This window comes from Sabethes cyaneus, chromosome 2 (genome assembly GCF_943734655.1).
Source record: "Sabethes cyaneus chromosome 2, idSabCyanKW18_F2, whole genome shotgun sequence".
NCBI lineage: Eukaryota > Metazoa > Arthropoda > Insecta > Diptera > Culicidae > Sabethes > Sabethes cyaneus.
In genome coordinates, this window is record NC_071354.1 from 4855180 (window position 1) to 4873116 (window position 17937).

The 17937-nt window shown below is 41.8% G+C and overlaps 4 protein-coding genes across 4 annotated transcripts; 2 read left to right on the forward strand and 2 right to left on the reverse strand.

The window, feature by feature from the left end:
• The first annotated feature begins 1561 nt into the window (after positions 1 to 1561).
• LOC128733672 (histone acetyltransferase KAT8-like) lies at positions 1562 to 3566 on the forward strand. Its single transcript, XM_053827420.1, has 2 exons — positions 1562 to 1913; positions 1979 to 3566. The coding sequence occupies exons 1-2, from the start codon at positions 1779 to 1781 to the stop codon at positions 3323 to 3325; spliced, it is 1482 nt and encodes a 493-aa protein (XP_053683395.1). The 5' UTR covers positions 1562 to 1778; the 3' UTR covers positions 3326 to 3566.
• On the reverse strand, positions 3353 to 4450 carry LOC128733673 (haloacid dehalogenase-like hydrolase domain-containing protein 2). Its single transcript, XM_053827421.1, has 3 exons — positions 4283 to 4450; positions 3705 to 4224; positions 3353 to 3650 (listed from the first exon to the last, which is right to left on the reverse strand). The coding sequence occupies exons 1-3, from the start codon at positions 4372 to 4374 to the stop codon at positions 3477 to 3479; spliced, it is 786 nt and encodes a 261-aa protein (XP_053683396.1). The 5' UTR covers positions 4375 to 4450; the 3' UTR covers positions 3353 to 3476.
• Positions 4451 to 9743: 5293 nt separating this feature from the next.
• Positions 9744 to 12389, forward strand: LOC128733898 (uncharacterized). The gene is made up of 5 exons (XM_053827752.1): positions 9744 to 10251; positions 10330 to 10569; positions 10658 to 10829; positions 10889 to 11646; positions 11714 to 12389. Exons 1-5 carry the CDS (start codon positions 9849 to 9851, stop codon positions 11851 to 11853), a joined length of 1713 nt encoding a protein of 570 aa, XP_053683727.1. The 5' UTR covers positions 9744 to 9848; the 3' UTR covers positions 11854 to 12389.
• LOC128733897 (N-acetylglucosamine-1-phosphotransferase subunits alpha/beta) lies at positions 12188 to 14723 on the reverse strand. Its single transcript, XM_053827751.1, has 4 exons — positions 14421 to 14723; positions 13190 to 14355; positions 12934 to 13135; positions 12188 to 12877 (listed from the first exon to the last, which is right to left on the reverse strand). The coding sequence occupies exons 1-4, from the start codon at positions 14535 to 14537 to the stop codon at positions 12350 to 12352; spliced, it is 2013 nt and encodes a 670-aa protein (XP_053683726.1). The 5' UTR covers positions 14538 to 14723; the 3' UTR covers positions 12188 to 12349.
• Positions 14724 to 17937: the final 3214 nt, after the last annotated feature.

Here is a 17937-nt window from a genome sequence, read left to right on the forward strand (position 1 = left end):
GTACTACGCAACGATAACCAATACATGAATTATGTTCCGAAGACGTGTCGATTTCTATCTCAAATAGCAAGTAAGACCGTATAACAAAGGTTCCTTTCACCACTGGGTGGATTAAATCGGGTTTTTTTAATTAATCTCAATTTTCATGTTCAGATTGGAAGAGAAGAATGCGCAGTGAAAACATTTTTAAAAACGGAATACCTGTTTTGGGCCCAATAGCTGCTTCCGAAATTATGGGTTTTCCAACGAAAAGTTGAAGACGACTACCCCTTAACAGTTTTCCATATTTACTTTACGGCCACGGTCCTGCTAGGCAGCCATGTTTTTGCAGTCAACATCTAACCATTTGCGTAAATGAAACAGCATGACACCGTTATACGTTCTGTTCGTCTCACTCTGCAAAGCCGGTATGCTGGCAGATGGGTATAGTATTTTCAAATCTTAGCCAGATTTTTGCAAATAATACCCACGCCGGCAGTAGATGTTGGCTACTGTCAAACACATTGAGTAGGGATAGAGTTGCCAGTCCCGTGTTTACGGTGCAACATTTCAGAACAGAAGTTACCGAAGTTGCATGCTACATGTTGCCAACATCAAACGCGCCTTTTCAATCATAGGGCTTTTCACACTAACACTAATGTGACTTCTGGGGGGCACACATTGCATTAGGCCAGCTCAAGTTAAAATGTAAACATTGAATAAAAAAGTGTTTAGCTGCATTTCTCACTGCTTTTTACCATTTTTTTATGTACGAAAAGTGAGTAAAAGAATATTGTTTATGTTTAATTGGTTAAATCTTTAAGCGAGAATATAATAAAAAGCATTTTACTTCGTAAAACTTGAGCGAAATTTAGACGCGGTGTTCGTGGGGATCATCGACCAATTTTTATAATATTTCTTATAATACTTAGAATCTAACATACATTAACTACTAAAAAGTTGCAGTGAAAGTTATTGCTGCAACATGTAAACTTGCTTCTTCCAATCTGAATATTGTCAAGGCAATTGCAATATGAAGTTTGAACCAAGGTTTGAACTATTTTGATAATATATAGACCACTTATTAAATCTTAAATCTTTGAAAACGTCTAGTCTACAAGAGTAGTTAAACATTACCTTACTATTCTGCTGACATTAACTATATTTAAATATAGTACTTTAGAAAAATGCCATTAAATTTGCCGCCTTCAATCTTTGATAGTAATTATTAAATTGTTTATACCTTCAACATTTTGCAAGCTTAAGGACTTATGTATATGATTTTCATGCATAAAAATTGGTTAGATACTTAACGATATCAAATTAGATAACGTTTTTCGGTAAAGTATAGGTTAAAAAATACTTTTAGTACAGTTGACAGGAAGCAAGACCTTTCCAAAACTTTTCTAAAGCAAACCAAAACATTGTACATCATTAAAACTTATCGCTATGCTGTTTCTGAGTATCTTAAACGAAATACTTATTTAAAAAAAATTAAAATAAATCTTATTCAACACCTTTCCCATTCATTTTGGCCTGGCTGTAAGGCCATGTGTGCCCCCCAGATCACTAATACATTTACACATAGGCAAAAGCCCTATTGCACTCACTAACACTACCGTCAGTTATAAAGCGTTAGCGAACCTTTTCCTCGTTGCTACACCCTGTACCGTAATCTGTATCTGACACTAGCGTGTAGCGTTTGTAAGAAAAAGTGAAACCGCAAGAAAATTTTTGTGAAAACGTAAACGTTTAAAAGACACAGTAAATCCGCATCACAGCTTGCGAAATATACCGGAATGGTTGCCCAAAAAGCGCTGAAAGCAACCGAACAGGCGGACAAAGATGGTGAGAGCGTTTCTGGAAGGCAATCCGTGAAAGCCGTACCAGCGAGTACCAACGCCATCAGCAATATTGTGCCGGGTGCCGCAGAGGTAAGTGACATCTTTCGCAAACATCAATGGTATTTCGCTTCATTATGGCTTGTTTTTATTTGCAGCATCCAAAGGGCGATGATACCGAGGAAAAGTTCGTCATTGGAGCCGAGTATATGGTACAGCGACAAGATGGCTCCTGGCACCAGGCTCAACTCATTCAAAGTCGACAGAATTCTTGCGATCCAAAACAGTACGAGTATTACATTCACTACGAAGGCTTGAATCGGCGTCTGGACCAGTGGGTTTCCAAGGATCGCATTTCACTGGCACCAACGAGTGCAGGGGACAAAAAACCATCTGGTCCAGGGAAAACTCCTGTGGTTCAGGACTACAACGGAAAAAGTCCATTAACCGGATTATCTGGAAACGCGAAAGATTCACCGAAAGTTGGCAAACCAATCGGTGAGATAGATATTGCAGATGGTGATCCGGATAGGAAAATAACGCGCAATCAGAAGAGGCGTCATGATGAGATTAATCATGTACAAAAGACATACGCCGAGATGGATCCGACCACCGCTGCTCTCGAAAAAGAACACGAAGCTATTACCAAGGTAAAGTACATTGATAAGTTACGTTTTGGAAAATATGAGATCGACACCTGGTACTTTTCTCCTTATCCGGAGGAGTATGGCAAAGTTGGGACTTTATACGTGTGTGAATATTGTCTACGATATATGCGCCTTTCTAAGACCCTGCAGCACCACAAAACTACATGTAGCAGACGGCAACCGCCGGGCAACGAAATCTACCGTAAGGGTACAGTATCTATTTTTGAAATCGACGGAAAGGATCACCGTTTCTACTGTCAGACGCTTTGCTTGATGGCGAAACTATTCTTAGACCACAAAACTCTCTATTACGATGTCGATCCATTCTTCTTCTATGTGCTGTGCGAAATTGATAAAGAGGGTCAGCATATTGTGGGTTATTTTTCGAAGGAGAAAGAATCACCGGAAGGAAATAATGTGGCTTGCATTTTAATTCTGCCTCCGTATCAGCGCAAAGGCTATGGAAAGCTGTTGATTGCCTTTAGCTACGAATTGTCCCGTCGGGAGGGCATCGTAGGAAGTCCAGAGAAGCCGCTGTCGGATTTAGGTCGACTCAGCTACCGCAGTTACTGGGCTTACACTTTGCTGGAGCTAATGAAGGAATACCGTACGACAACCATTAAGGAGTTGAGCGAGCTATCTGGTATTACGCAGGACGACATAATCTACACCCTGCAGTCCATGAAAATGGTTAAATATTGGAAGGGACAGCACGTGATTTGCGTTACGTCCAAGGCGGTTCAAGAACACCTGCAGCTGCCGCAGTTCAAAAAACCTAAGCTGATGATCGACTCTGCATATCTCAAGTGGGCCCCGCAAAAGCGTGCCATTCCAGTAAAGCAGATCAAAAAAGCTTGAACCGTAAGTAAGACAACAAAATTGAAGGCGAATTATGTTCTTTATTTTTTATTCCTATAAGCAAACGTCTAAAATGTACGACTATTTTTAATTTTTACTATCTAAAAGTAACGTATTTTTGGTAGCATAGCTGTAAAAGAATTCCTTAGGGTTACTGGCCAATATGTTCGGACAAATAATCGACAACTGAGCGAAAATCTTTGAAGATACCACTAACCTTGGGGATAGTATCCTCAGTATACAGTTCTGGTTGATATTTTCCTGTTTCTACTAAGAATCCTTGCATTCCGATAGCCATTGCCCCCAAACAATCATCGTTCGGATCCTGCAAAAATATGGTCTTAGCATGTTGCACTACGCTTAACAAAAAAATACTCACATCTCCAATCATGACGCACTCTTCGGGTTTCAGTCCTTCCGGTAACGCGGACCGAAAGAAGTATTCATTTGGTTTTCCAACACAAATGCTTTTGATTCCGGTACTATATTCCAGACCCTTAACAAAGCATCCTGGTCCGAGAGAAATTCCCTGCTTTGCTTTGTAGTATTTGCCTTCGTGAATGGCAACTAAGCGGGCTCTCCCTTTACTGTGGTGAAGAATTCGAAATGCTTCATCCAAAAATTTATAGGAAAAACTCTCCGGTGCTAAACCGATTACCACCGAGTCATATTCACGAGAGGCATCATGCGCAGGAAAGTCTTGTCGTGCATCGTCCGTTACAATATAGTACGGATTAAGTCCGTTGGTTTGAACGTAAGCCGATGCTGCGATGAGCGAACTGCAGATTTCGTTTTGCTCCAATTGAAAACCAATCTTCACCAGGCGGGCGTACAAGGACGACACACTTTCCTTAGTGGTGTTTGTTACAAATTTTACCGTTATTCCTAGACTTCGAAGCCTGTAATAATGACCTTAGATAGGACAGATTAAAATAATACCCTCAATGGAATGAATACTTTTGCAATGCTTCGACAGCTCCAGGCGTTGGCTGGTCGTCGACGTGCAGAGTTCCGCTAAGGTCTATCAGTGCTGCTTTAATTTTTGCCATTTGTGTTGCAGGCCAATTACCGGTGTAATTTCGTGCCGCCGCTATTTGTAGAAATTTAATTCTATAAGTTGCCTTGAACTGAAAAATGTTTTGAATGTTTGTTAGCAACATAATGACAGTCGGTGTGTTGCAAAGTGCATCATTGAAGAATTGAAAGAAATATCCCTCAAACGTCCTTGTCTGCAGTTATGGTTTGTTTCAGGAAGGCATTTTCTTTCATGTGCTGATGCTATTTTCCAAATGAACGGTGAACGCAGGTAATTCCGAACTGTTCCTGATTCCGATCACTCAACCAAGGTAGCCGATTTTTAAAAGTTTGAATTAAAATTCATAGTTCAAGGTCAAGCTTTGATCATAAGGATTCTCATTACCTATAGACTATAGTCGAGCTGATCGGAATTACCTACGTTCACGGTATCTATCGTGTACATGAACGTGGAGCAGTGCAAGCTGTTCGACAGGAAAAAGGGTCTATCATCGCATAATGCTGGTAAACGCCACCTAAACGGTACTCTGCCAGAACGTGTTATGCCGGAGTAGTAACACAACCTATCTAAACTAAGCTGCTACGAACAATTAAGGAACTTCGATTCGGATTATTCAATACATGACCAACGAACATTGAACTAAATCAATCATATCGACGGTCAGTTTTATTCGTACATAACCAACATAGAACATCGACTCGGACCGTGAACTAGTGGTTCTTATGTTCGCTCAACACTATCGGAAAAGTATGGGACAACACTGAATGATCCTCTACCTTCCTTCGATGGTAAAACGAAATGTTTTGGATTGCAAGTTAACCTGGGACTCTGCGAGTGCTCACAACCGCAGCGTTCAGGCTCCCGATATCATTGCATTCGACCGAAGAATTAACGCAAACGAACTCTCTCGATGCGAAAGTGGTGCAGCGTACTCTTAACGAATGCAAAAATTTCTACGAGGTAACTACAGCGATGACTTTTGAAAATTGAGGTGGGACCCTCAGACATTATATTGCGGTTACATAGATTAACCTCAATCATTACGACATGGCGTAACAGTTCCTCTGGCAAACGCTGAGGTGAAGTGCGCTTTGTATTGCTATTATCGCAGACCCCTACCGTGTGCCTCGGGGCAATGGATGACGGATAAGAGGCGGACGGCAGCGATTACTGTCATGGGCCGATACCCCATCCAAGAGGTGGTATCGACCGACTAAGAAGGGTACGTGATTACTGTTGTCGATGTCGCCTAGGTGGACCCCGGAGCAGTTCGATCAGATGCTGGATAAGCTTACGGATGAGCTCACGGACCGTAAGCCGGTTGTCATTGGAGGTAAATCTGGCAAACGAGAGTTCCGTCAGTACCTTTTGCATAGGGGTACAACAATCGATCATCGATTCACCTGCAGTTCCACGTTGTTGCGTAGTAAAAAATTGTGTTTGTAGGTCTATGCTGTGACGCTGGTTAAATACCTGGGGTAGTGCCTACCAAGTGGTGATGAAAAAAATGAAAGGTGGATCGACACCGCAGGGAACCTGTCCTCGAAAGTTAAGATTATGGAATGATTATTCCCGCAGCACGTAGTCTAGTAGCGTGGCCTCCTATCCCGTACGAGCAAACTAATGACACCCTTAAGCCTGTCACGAATGAGGAGCTCATGCGGTTGCTAGGGGTTTGCAGATGATGAAGGCTTCCGGTTCTGACGGGATATCGATCGAGGCACTGAAGGTGACGATTTAAGCATATGTTTAGAAAGACGCTTCAGAATTGCCTAGAAGCAGGGAATCAAAATATCATTGTTTATAAGCAGGAAAAAACCGACAAAAACAAAGAGTGATAAACCAGTTATTCTCTGCTTTTGAAACAAATATACGTAGCAACCAAAATATATTACGATAACAAACTATTAGGACAAATGAATGTCCCTTTACACCAGCAAGCAGGACAACTTTCGTTGAGTATATATTTTAATACACATTCGCTCTCACAAGAGCTTGTTGTTGGTGATGCAGGTATACAGTAAAATATGTCTTTGTCGCCAGTCGGCTGGTTAAAGACAATACTTTATCAGAAACTAGCTGACCCGACAAACTTCGTATTGCCACAAATTAAACTGTGTTGTACATAAATCGTGAATCTCGGATGACCTTTGTCACAATCTTCAGTTTTGCAAGTTTCTGGGGAGTTCATGAGTGTTTTATAATACAAATTTTCCTCACAGTAAAGTAGAAGACAACTCCCCCCCATTGCTTAGCCCGATAAAATAAAGCGGATAGCATTTAAATATTCGCCATCATTACAAACCATTTCGCCGAATACCATTTTGCGGAGCACCAATTCTGGGTTGACCATAACGCGGAATATAGAGTTTCGCAGAATACCATTTCGCGAAAAACCTTACGCGGGATGTACCATTTCACGGAAAATCGTTTCGTAGAAAGTACCATTTCGCAGGGGTGACTCAACTGAAGGAAAGTAATAGTGGTCAGTAGATCTAGGAAAATAAATAAACCTAGATAGAGGTGATCTCTACGGTAGATCGCCGGCAACACTCGCGACCTGTGGCCGTCTCGCGCTGAATTATCTAAGGTTACTATAGATAGTTTTTGGTGGTCTTGTTATTGATTAATGTTTCATGAAAGAGTCCAAAATTTCTCGAGTTCGATTAGTTTTTGAGTTACACAAAAATTTCTGTTTTATTTGTATTAGAGTCCTTATGCCCCTACCACAGGGGTGAGGGGTCTCAAACCATCATTAAAAAAATTCCTGCCTCCAAAACCCCCAACATGCCAAATTTGGTTCCATTTGCTTCATTACTTCTCGAGTTATGAGGAAATTTGTATTTCATTTGTATAGGAGCCCCCCTCCTAAAGTAGGGATAGGTTTCAATTCACCATAGAAAACATTCTTGTTCCCAAAAACACCTACATGTCGAATTTTGTTCCATTTGCTTGATTAGTTCTCGAGTTATGAGGAAATTTGTATTTCATTTGTATGGAAGCCCCCCTCTTAAAAGGGAGAGGGGTAATAATTCTCCTTCTAAATAGGGGGGGCGGGGGTTCAATTCACCATAGAAAAAAAATTGCCTGCAAAAACACCCACGTGCTAAATTTGGTTCCATTTGCTTGATTAGTTCTCGAGTTATGCAGAAATTTGTGTTTCATTTGTATGTCTCCCCTCTTAGTGGGAGGAGGGATATCTAACCATCATAAGAACCTTCCCTGGCACCAAAAACCCCTACATGCAAATTTTCTCTCCGATCGGTTCAGTAGTTTTCGATTCTATAAGGAACATAGGGCAGACAGAAATCCATTTTTATAGGCATAGATTTGTATGCGAGCCCCCATCTTAGTGGGGTTTTTTGCCATCGAGAGAACCTTCCCTGGCCCCAAAAACCACCACATGCAAATTTTCACGCTGATCGGTGTAGTGTCTGTCTCGGTTGCCTCCGACAGAGCCCTCCGGAACACGGAACAACAACGTCCGTAAACGTCTACGTTCGTCCAAAAACTGACTCTTTGTTTTTAGAGCAAGCTTTATCATGCCATGTGTCAGTATACGTGAGTCTCATATTGAGCGATTCAAGATTGCTCTCCTTGTCTCTTACCGTTCGTATGACAAATTCTCGCAACACATGCAAAGCAATTTCAGTTACACTGAAACAAATGATTTAGTTTCATTAGATTTATTTTACGTTAATTCTTCTAACTTCGTACGTTCCCTACAATCGGTTCAGTAGTTTTCGATTCTATAAGGAACATAGGGACAGACAGACAGAAATCCATTTTTATAGGTATAGATTTGAACAAGAGGGACAAACAGCAAAAACCTTTAGAAAAAGACTGGCTTGCTTTGACCAAAAGTCTGACGTACAAAAGATACCAACGTTACCTTGGTAACTACCAAACAATGCCGCTGCCGACACAGTGTGACATGATTAGGATTGCTTTAGTTACGTACAATACGTATTGCATACAGCAGTGTGTCTTTTTCGCAGGCAACAACATAATTAAGGCCCAACAGAATGCTGCGTCAACGCATCCGTCAGCGTCAATTTGACAGTAAACCCATGAGAAAACTGTCAGAATAAAGCTGGAATCATACGGACCATCTGCGAACATCATCGACAACGTATCGTGACGGAACGTCAGTGATTTCAATGTGCGCATTCATACGCGTCCGGATTCCGGAACGTCAAGGCACTCGTGTGAATGCGCTCATTGAAAATGCATGCAACCATCACCGACGTTCCGTTACGATTACGATACGTTGCTGCTGATGTTCGGTGATGGTCAGTGTGATTCCAGTTTAACGCTAGCGGCCGCGTTGACGCAGCATTCTGTTTGGCCCTTTAGGGAGCGATCGCCCTAACGCTGCACAAGATGTGTGTTCCGGACAACCTATGCAGGTTACTTGAAAGTTACTTCGAGAACCGGATGCTAGTATACGAGACGGCTGATGGCGCGAAGAGGTACGAAGTAACCGCAAGTGTTCCACAGGGTTCAATTCTCGATCCTACGCTCTGGAATGCCATGTACGGTGAGGTGCTGGGGCTCAAGCTGCCCAAAGGTTTTGAAATTTGTTGAATTTTGTTTGAATCACGTGTGTTGCTCATGTTTGTCAAGATGATATTTTATTTTCAAGATAATGACCTAATAACTATATTTTCTCAGCATTAGAAAATGGTTTCCAAATTAGTGGCAGTGCATCGAAATTGCATAGGTACAGAGACATTGGAAGAATCAATCAATTTTTAATTGTTAAATTTTCCCAAATTTTTCCTCTGTTGAGAAAGGAAATTCCTTTAAAAACGGTGATAAGACTTATTTCTCTGTCCAATGATGCTTACATAATCGAACTAGAGTTATCAGATAAAGCTAAACGCAGTTGGGATTTTCTGCACCATGGTCATAGCAATCCTGCTTGAGATTAACCATCGATTAGGAATGAAAGGAAAGTCGAAACTTTTTTTCACAATTAATTTAAACGCTCAAAAACAAGTAACAAGTTAAAGATAGTATCATAATAGGTAGTATCATAATCATCATAGGTTAGTACAATAATATTAATTTTGGGTTCATAAATTAAAATTGTTTGCGTTTGGTGAGCATTCAATTTTATGGGTAAACTTGTAATAGTTTAATCAACGCCCCGTTTATTACAACAATTTGAGATGTGTGCGGGGAAGATATGGTCATCTGCAGAGCAGTTGCACATGTAAGTGCACATCTGATGATGATGGTACTTACAGCACAGCAATAGAGAGCCGGAGTATGGAAGAGAATTGTTTATTTTTAGCCCTCTTGTTTCGCGACGCGCTGCTCGAAAGCGGTTCCCCAGTAATACACGCATGTCATTCGATTGTGAGTGGCTGATTAGCTCGTTCGAGTCTGTATCGTAAATTGTGCTCCGTTGTTATTAATCGTCTGCTGCACCGTGTGTGTCCTTGTGTACTTGAGGAGCTGTTGTTGATTAAAGTCGGAATTATGCCAAGCGTGGGCGTATTTTCAACAATTCGCCTCCTGTTGGCCGGTTCTTTGTTGTGTCTATGGAGAAGCGGACTGGCGGATGGTGTCACTCTGTTTCCCGCAAACGCATTATCGATCATGCAAGGAGCGGGATTTTTGGCCTATCTAATACCGGATCAATTGGCTGACGCGGGGCAATGGGCTCATTGCTCAGTTGTGATTAACGGTAACCGATACAGTCTGGATGATGATCAAATACATGTGGTTGGTGTGGAAAGCAAAGTGCAACGGTTCAGTGCCAGCGTTTGTGGTATTCGAGTGGAAAATGTTCAAAAAGATTTGCAACAAACTTGGACGATATCAGCGTCGGATGCGGGTGGCTCGAACCAAGTGCAACAAAATCTGTTACTAACTGTAATTGGTAGGTATAGGTTATCTTTGACGTATTTCTGGCGTATAAATCAAATTAATGGATTAAATTGCTTTGTATTGATCTTAGCTTACAAGACGATTAGTACCCAGAACATCACCATCAGTGATACGATAAAAACAGTCACTATTAGTTGCCCAGACGACTCGTCCCGGCGTTACTGTCGCATCCTAGACCAGAATGGCAACATTTACGATGGATGCACGCGGAGTTTCGATGTTTCTTGGGAGGCCGCACAGTTTCGCTGCCGCATGCTATACTGGGGCGATATGGATGAAATCGAGTCCCTAATCAATGTGAGCCTTGAGAGTAAGTCGATAGCAAATGCAATCTCTTCGGTGCCCGGCAGAACGTGATAAGATGAAACTGGTTACTGGTGATTTTCTTTGTGTTGCAGAAAGCATGCGAGATGTAACGATGTCATTGTCGGAGGATAACTCACACTTTGTTCTGACGTGTCAGTATCGCAGCCGAGTGATTCCATGCCGGGCGGCTTCCGTTGCAAGCAAGCGGCAGATGTTGCTGCTGGATGGGCATCTTGGCGATCACTACTCGGCCTACGATACGCGGTGAGAGTGTTGTGTTTAAATAAAAGGCTAAAGTGTTAGGTATTAATCTTTTTGTGTAGAGTTGAGACGGGTAGATGTTCCTTGGAAATACGCAAACCACTTCTGCAGGAAGATTACGGAGTTTGGCGCATTTATCTAGAGCTTTCCTCGTCCGAATATAGTGGGTGCGTGTTCAATATTCCTGGTCCTAACACAGATGATCCGTCGATGGAAAAAGTACCCGAAGCGAAAGCGAAATTGATTGAAGTTTTTCACGATCAGCGAACTCCCACGACGACAAACACGGAGCTGAGATGTGAAGTACCATACCCTATTGATTATTGCTACTTGTCGGGACCGGAGGGAGGTGATTACAAACCGAATGAATTTGATAGACTTAAAACGCTAGGAATTTGTCGTTTTGTTGTTCAGAACGTAACCACTGGTAAGTGGGCTTGCGGTGTGAATGATGACCATGCCGACGAAGATCACTTGAGTTACTTTGATGTGAAAGTATACGATCAACCGGGCCGAGTGATCACATCGAACGTCAGGGCCAGCGCTGGGGATGAAAATAAGCAGTTGCTTTGTAAAACGATTTTGAATTTACCGGTTGAACTGTGCCGTTTCGTCAGTCCCAGTGGAGAGGTGCATGGCTTATCCGACAGCATAGCACCCAGTGAGAATTCCAGATTCCGATACTATGGCGAAGGGCTGAGGGCTGGCGAATGTGGACTGGAAATTGTTAAACTTGAAAAGGAGGATTTTGGTCGCTGGAAGTGTTCCATCCGAGTTCAAGGGGTAGATTATGCGATTGGTGTGGACCTGATCGAAGAAGGTGAGGTGAGCGTCGGTTGGAATGTCCTGCATGTTGCACTAATTCATACTTCTTTGCTTCTTTATAGTTATGAGCAAATCTGCCCTAGTGGCAATATCGGTTAGCGTGGCAGTCGTCGCATGCCTTATTGCGGCATTCTTCGCTTACAAGAAGTTCTACAGGCGGCAAGTACCTTACCGTAATGAGCTGCACGTAAGTGCGTTATAAGTACGTAAATGTTTGGTGTTTTAATGTTGCCCCTCTGTTACGTATCTTTCCTAACCGCGTGGTTCTTTCTTTACTGGAGTCTGTTTGACCAGAAACTGTCAAACTTGTCAAGTTTATTGCTTCCTTTTCAAAGTGAAGGTCACCGTATTGAACACGGAATTCAATTTGATGATTTGATTTGTACTTCAAAGTAGAGTTTTTAATTTAACGATGCTGGGACTAACAAACGGGAATGCTCCTTTTGGTAATGCAGTACTAATTTTGACGACTTCTAACCAATTTTTTGTCTAAATTCATTAACTGTATTTTATTCTGAAACATTTCACAGCAAGCATATGTCTGCCATTTCAAAATGCGAGGTTCAAAGCATAGTTAAACAATAAAATCAACTGATCGTTCGTTAGATTTGGAGCTTGTATTCACATTATGATTTGTAAAGTTCAAATAAATAAAACAAAAAAGATTTTGCCTATCTACTATGTATAGAGTCGTAAGTTCAGATTGAATTATAGTCAGTTCTGCTGCTGCTACTGCTGCTGAAGAAGATTAGTGTTCGAGCGAACTTTCCTTTGTGCCGAAAGCAAAGCATTTTAGTGCATACCACAAAAACTAGCACGCAAACTGCGTAGACCGCGTTTCGTAGCAGTGTTTTCCGCGAAAGCCACGCCTTGTAATCATTGTAGTATTGAAATCTGTTGCGATAGTTGTTCTCCAGCTCGAACTGGCTACGAACCGGAAAGAGTGAGAGGTAGAAATCCTCTAGCAGGGCTGAGATCAGTTGGTTCTCCTCTGCGCTCTCTTCGGCAAGGTTGTCGTTGATGCAGTTGAACTTTTTCGGACTCTTCCGTAGCTCGTCCAGAGCGTCTACCACCTGGGTGATGTTGGATGTTAACATCTTGAAATTGCTGAAGATGCCCGTTTTCTGATTGATGTGAAATCGATGCAACGGTACCTGACCGAAGTTCACTCGCATCATATCGGCAAGCTCGTGACATCCCAGCACTAAGCCTTTGGTAACGGTTGGCTTAAAAAAAGATTTGATTAAATCGGAACCACAAAATTGCTGATAAAACAAATTACAATAGTGGAATCCTCGTAGCGTTCGTATACCAACGTCGGATACACGAGTCTCTGTTCTGGTTGGTGTTCTAACGGGAGGAAATTGTTCTGCTGTAAAGAACAGTTAGTGACTACTTCTTCGAAGTACCTTACAGCGGACCAATCCAGGGGAAGACTGTAAATTTTCGCCAGCAACGTACGAATTTCCCTATCGGACCACGTGCTGGAAAAAAACAATAAAATCAACTAGTCTAATTCTATCGCTTAAAACACTTACCCAGATCCATCAGTATCGAAATCGTCGAATATTTCCGATACGGTTTTGTTTCTGCTTTCACTCATTAAAAAGTGATAATAAGTAAAAGCATATTGCATATCGTCGTTTGCTCGGAATCGATGACTCTTGGTAACTGCAAATTCTGATTCAAATTTCTCCAACATACCTTCAGCAATGTCAACATTCAACAGGAAACCAACATGGGCAAGCACCTTTCTATTCTTAAACCCATAAACTCGGTTAAAAACCTTATTTGTGTGGATCAGCGAACGAGCAAAAATATCCTGCGAATTAGAAAATCGCTCCTCGCTTTTCCCACCATGTTCGGACTCGCTGTCACCCTTCGACTGATGCCTTTTCGAGCTAATTTTGCTACTTTTCATCTTATCCCTATTGAATTTCTCCACCAGCTGCTTCGTGGAAGACGACGTGTTCGACTGCCGAAACACTTCGTAGATATCGCGAACACTATCGGCCTTTTTCGCACCCCGTGGAACCCGCTTGAGCACATCGATAAATGCATCCTCTGCCTCGGTCATCATGTGATACTCATCGTCATGCTCGTGCTCATGCTCATGTTCCTGATAGTCAGGATGATCACAGTCTCCCCCATCGAACTGACACTCTTCCAGGTAGCAGTGACTATCGCAGGACCCATCGCCCACGAACATCCACGGGCAATCCGGTGCACAGTCCGGCACTAGCCAGGCTGTGAAAACTTTCACCCCTTCCGAAAGAGTCATCAAATCATCGGGGAACAACGGGGCACCTAGAAAAATGTCATCGTTCATATACAGAAAGTTTTTCGAAAGTCCAGGAATCCGGTGAATAAATGTTTCTATCGTAGCACTGGAAAATGTCGGTAGTAACGTTTCTTCGTCGGCTATGTCATCGTGCTGCACCAGCCGCACTCGTGGATGGTCCAGGTTGAGCCAGTAAGGAATTTGGCCGTTAGTCACGATGAAAATCTGCCTGATCCAGGGTGCAAATTTATCCAGCGATCGCAGTGAGTATTTAAGTTCATTTTTGTCATCGTACCGTGCTCGATCCGGCGAGTCGACGTAAAGTTTTATCTTATCTAGGAAAATCTGATCACTTCCATTCACCCACGTGTACACGACGTCGATTGCTTCGTAGCATCTCGCACACTGGTTCTTGGTTGAGTGCTATTCGATATAATAGTATTGTTAGAGAATATTGCATCGATAGTATTTAACAAAAACCAGCTTACCGTGATTATTGCGTTTAGTAAGAAATAGAAAAAGGTTCCTAGTGCTAAAATAGTCACAAAGCAACAGCAGCGAAACCGCACTGTTCCGGCTAATCGTGGCAGAAAACAAAGACGCATACCTACTCTATAGTCGATGATGAAGATATTCTGTTTCTGGTGATTTTGAACTTTTCCTATGAGTGAAGCCTTACTTCATTACGGATGCCGGCATCGTGATTACAACTAGACGCAATATTGTAAACACACAAATGCATTTTGTTACAATAGCAAATCGAAAAATCTGATTAGCAGCATCGCGTACAAATTTTAAGCGACGTCGGATGTAAACAAATTAATCCCAAGTCTCCAGGGATGCCAAAAGTTGAGGAAAATCAATTTGAAATAATAAATTCTCTAATTCTAATTGACGGAGGTTCTCGCTCGAGCTTATTTAAATTGAATGAACCACAAAAATGCACACAGTAAACTGCAAAAATGTGGATTCGATCAAAACGTACTTGGCAAATGTTGGTGTACGTTTCAAAAGTTAAATGCGGTACGACATGTATAAGGATAATTTAAAGGTAGAATTTTCATTGATCGTGCTGCTGATATTTTCGTACGCTTTGTGTGACAAAAAGAGGAAGGAATTGAAAGTATTTCATAAGTTTTTTCACTATGTTTTTCGTACGTTGCATAAAATGTTGAAAATAGAATGGAAATGATTCCATTCCATTGCCATCATTCGTCAAAGACGGCGGCCTAAAGTGGAATCCCCTGAATGCATCCCTCTACCTATATAGTTTACAATTTACTATTCTACTACTGCATTTTGGATCTTCCAGTCCGTTCGCACTTACGCAAAATCCTGTAAGGAGCTATCAACGCACGTGAGATGCGAAAACCTTTCTCTTACTATTCCGTACATTCATTACGCAAAAATAAATCAACTACCAACTCTGTTTCTCATGCCTCATGTTTCTCAAGACGAGGAAAACGAGAAAACCGTCTACTTCTCACCAACCCTCACTAAACCGCCAGAGCTGCCAGTTATACTGAATAATATATAATTTGCGCTAGAGCGGGTCTCGGGCTATTCGTACTGCATCAGACGAGCTAATTTTTGTCTAAAAAATGAATCAGCTTCTTGCAGTTTGACTGATGATTCATAATTTATGACTGTGTAAATAAATTTTCATTTTAAATATTTTCACCTAACAATTCTGGCATTAGGGTAACCAACATATTTTGGACCCCCTCAGCAGCTGTACATAATTTGGACACTTACAGCAAAATCAAATGCAAGTGTCCAAATTATGTACAGCTGCTGATGGGGTCCAAAATAGGTTGGTTATCCTAGTTTTCAAAAGGTCGTACAATGCATGTAAAAGGCTTGATTATGCGACCTTCTGAAAACTAAAGCCAGAATTGGTGGAAACTACTCAGAACACTTAATAAAGGTTGCTGACATTTACCGCTCGCACACTTCGCCGCGTATACGTATACGCGGTTTGTTTGCAGGTGGAAATTTTTTTTCAGTGAATGGATTAACTCAAGAAATTCTTTGTATCTAGACATTAACAAAGACCATTTTATGAATTATGTTGGCTAGGCAGGGTAAATCATTCATTATTGCTCATTAGGTACTTCTTTTTTTTTTTGACTAAATTCATGGGTATTTCTTGTTTGTTTTTGTTTCTTACAATACAAACATTTTTTAGCGCTTAGCATCAGCTTCTCATCTTTGTTATACTTCTTGCTCTTTGCGTTAACTTAGTTTGTTTAATTAACCTAATATTTTTAAATATTGAAACATTTTTGTTTGTTATATTATTAACATATATCCTACCTACTTATCTAACTTGAAACTAACTAACGCCTTAACCTAATGAATTGAAAACTTGAATTATTTCATATACTGAGCGGGAACACCTCTCTCCGTATTTTAGCTTGTATGCATCAAACTTAGTTTCCAGGGCGTCCATGGCAGCGAGCTCATACACTCCGCTTGTTCGCGTCTACGGGGGTAGATTCAGGATCATTTTTGGGCGTTTATTGTGTACGCGCTGAAACCGCAGCCTGTGTCCCAGCACAGCCGGACCAGACCGGGATCGCCGGTCTCTATCACCGGGTAGATAATTTGCCGATTCGCCAGGCTCAATTTGGATGTTTTGCATATCATCGAGTACAAGAACCGGACGAGTATGGTACATTTGTCACTGAAGATCAGCTGCTTGTCTAGCGTGAGTCCGAGTTAATCGATCTCATCGGACCACTGTATGATGGAGTCGCCGAACCTGACCCTTACGTTCGCAGCCGGGATTAGCTTTGGAGATTTCGAATGTGAAAATAGGAATGTCTGAGTTTTAGCCGCATTGATCACAATTTTCCAGCTCGTAAAATATTCTGTCACAATATCCAGACCTCTCTGAAGCTTGTATGTGAGGGCACGTATGGCACGACCTTCGTACATGATTGCAGTATCGTCCGCAAACTGAGACAATACCCCACCCTCTGGGAGGGGAGGGATATCAGATGTATATATGTTATACAAAATGGGCCCAGGATACTTCCTTGAGGCACACCGGCAAGAATTTTGAATGTTTGCGAACAGACACTATTTAGAGATATGTGGACACTGCTTAACAGAAAGCTTCTGATGATTTTGATAAGATACCGTTTTCTCTTTTGGTACCTTTAATCTGAACATTTTTAATCTGTACCCCGGCGGTATTAATGCATTCACATTAAAAACCGATCAAGCGTCATACACAATTGATGTTAAAGTTGACCGGGTAAATTGGAAAAAAGCAAAAAAAAACTTCATGCGTTTCCTCCTGCTCAAAAGCTTTGGCAATATAGCTCAAATGAAACTTACCTCTCGCTAGCACTCAAAATAGACCATTTTAGTCGAAGCTGCCGAGCCAATTACCTCTTCTACAAGCCGGACGTTTAGAATTCGCGCATGTTTGAAAAGTTTTCAGTGTTTTTCATATTAGCGGGGGTTGAGTGTACATCGGAAAATTGCATCGATGCAGCTTGAGCACCAGGGCACACATCGTGTCACACATTGTCGAATGCTTTTTCGATATCCAAGAGATTGCGGTCGTCTTGGATATCGACTTGTTTCGCTGGATTATGTTGGTAACTCGATGTAGTTGATGGATGGTGGACCTTTCTTTGCGGAATCCAAACTGTTCCTCCAGGAAGACACCATTCTCATCCGCGAACGTAAGAGTCCAGTTTTGGATTGTCTACTCAAACAGCTTGGAGGGGGCAGAGCACAAGCTGATGGGCCGATAGCTCTTTGAAACATCAGGATCTTTGCCCGGTTTCAGCACTGGAATAACTTGAGCTAATTTCCTCCTTGAAGGCAAGTAGCCAAGCTCCTAGCACCGGTTGAACAGGTTTGCCACAAAAGAAAATGAGCCATAGCGGTGATTTTTTCTTCCTCAGGTACCAAGCTATTTGATCGATCGACCTCGGCGACTCCCTCGGCACCAGAGTACTCGTGTGGGGTGTGGGCTGATAATATTCT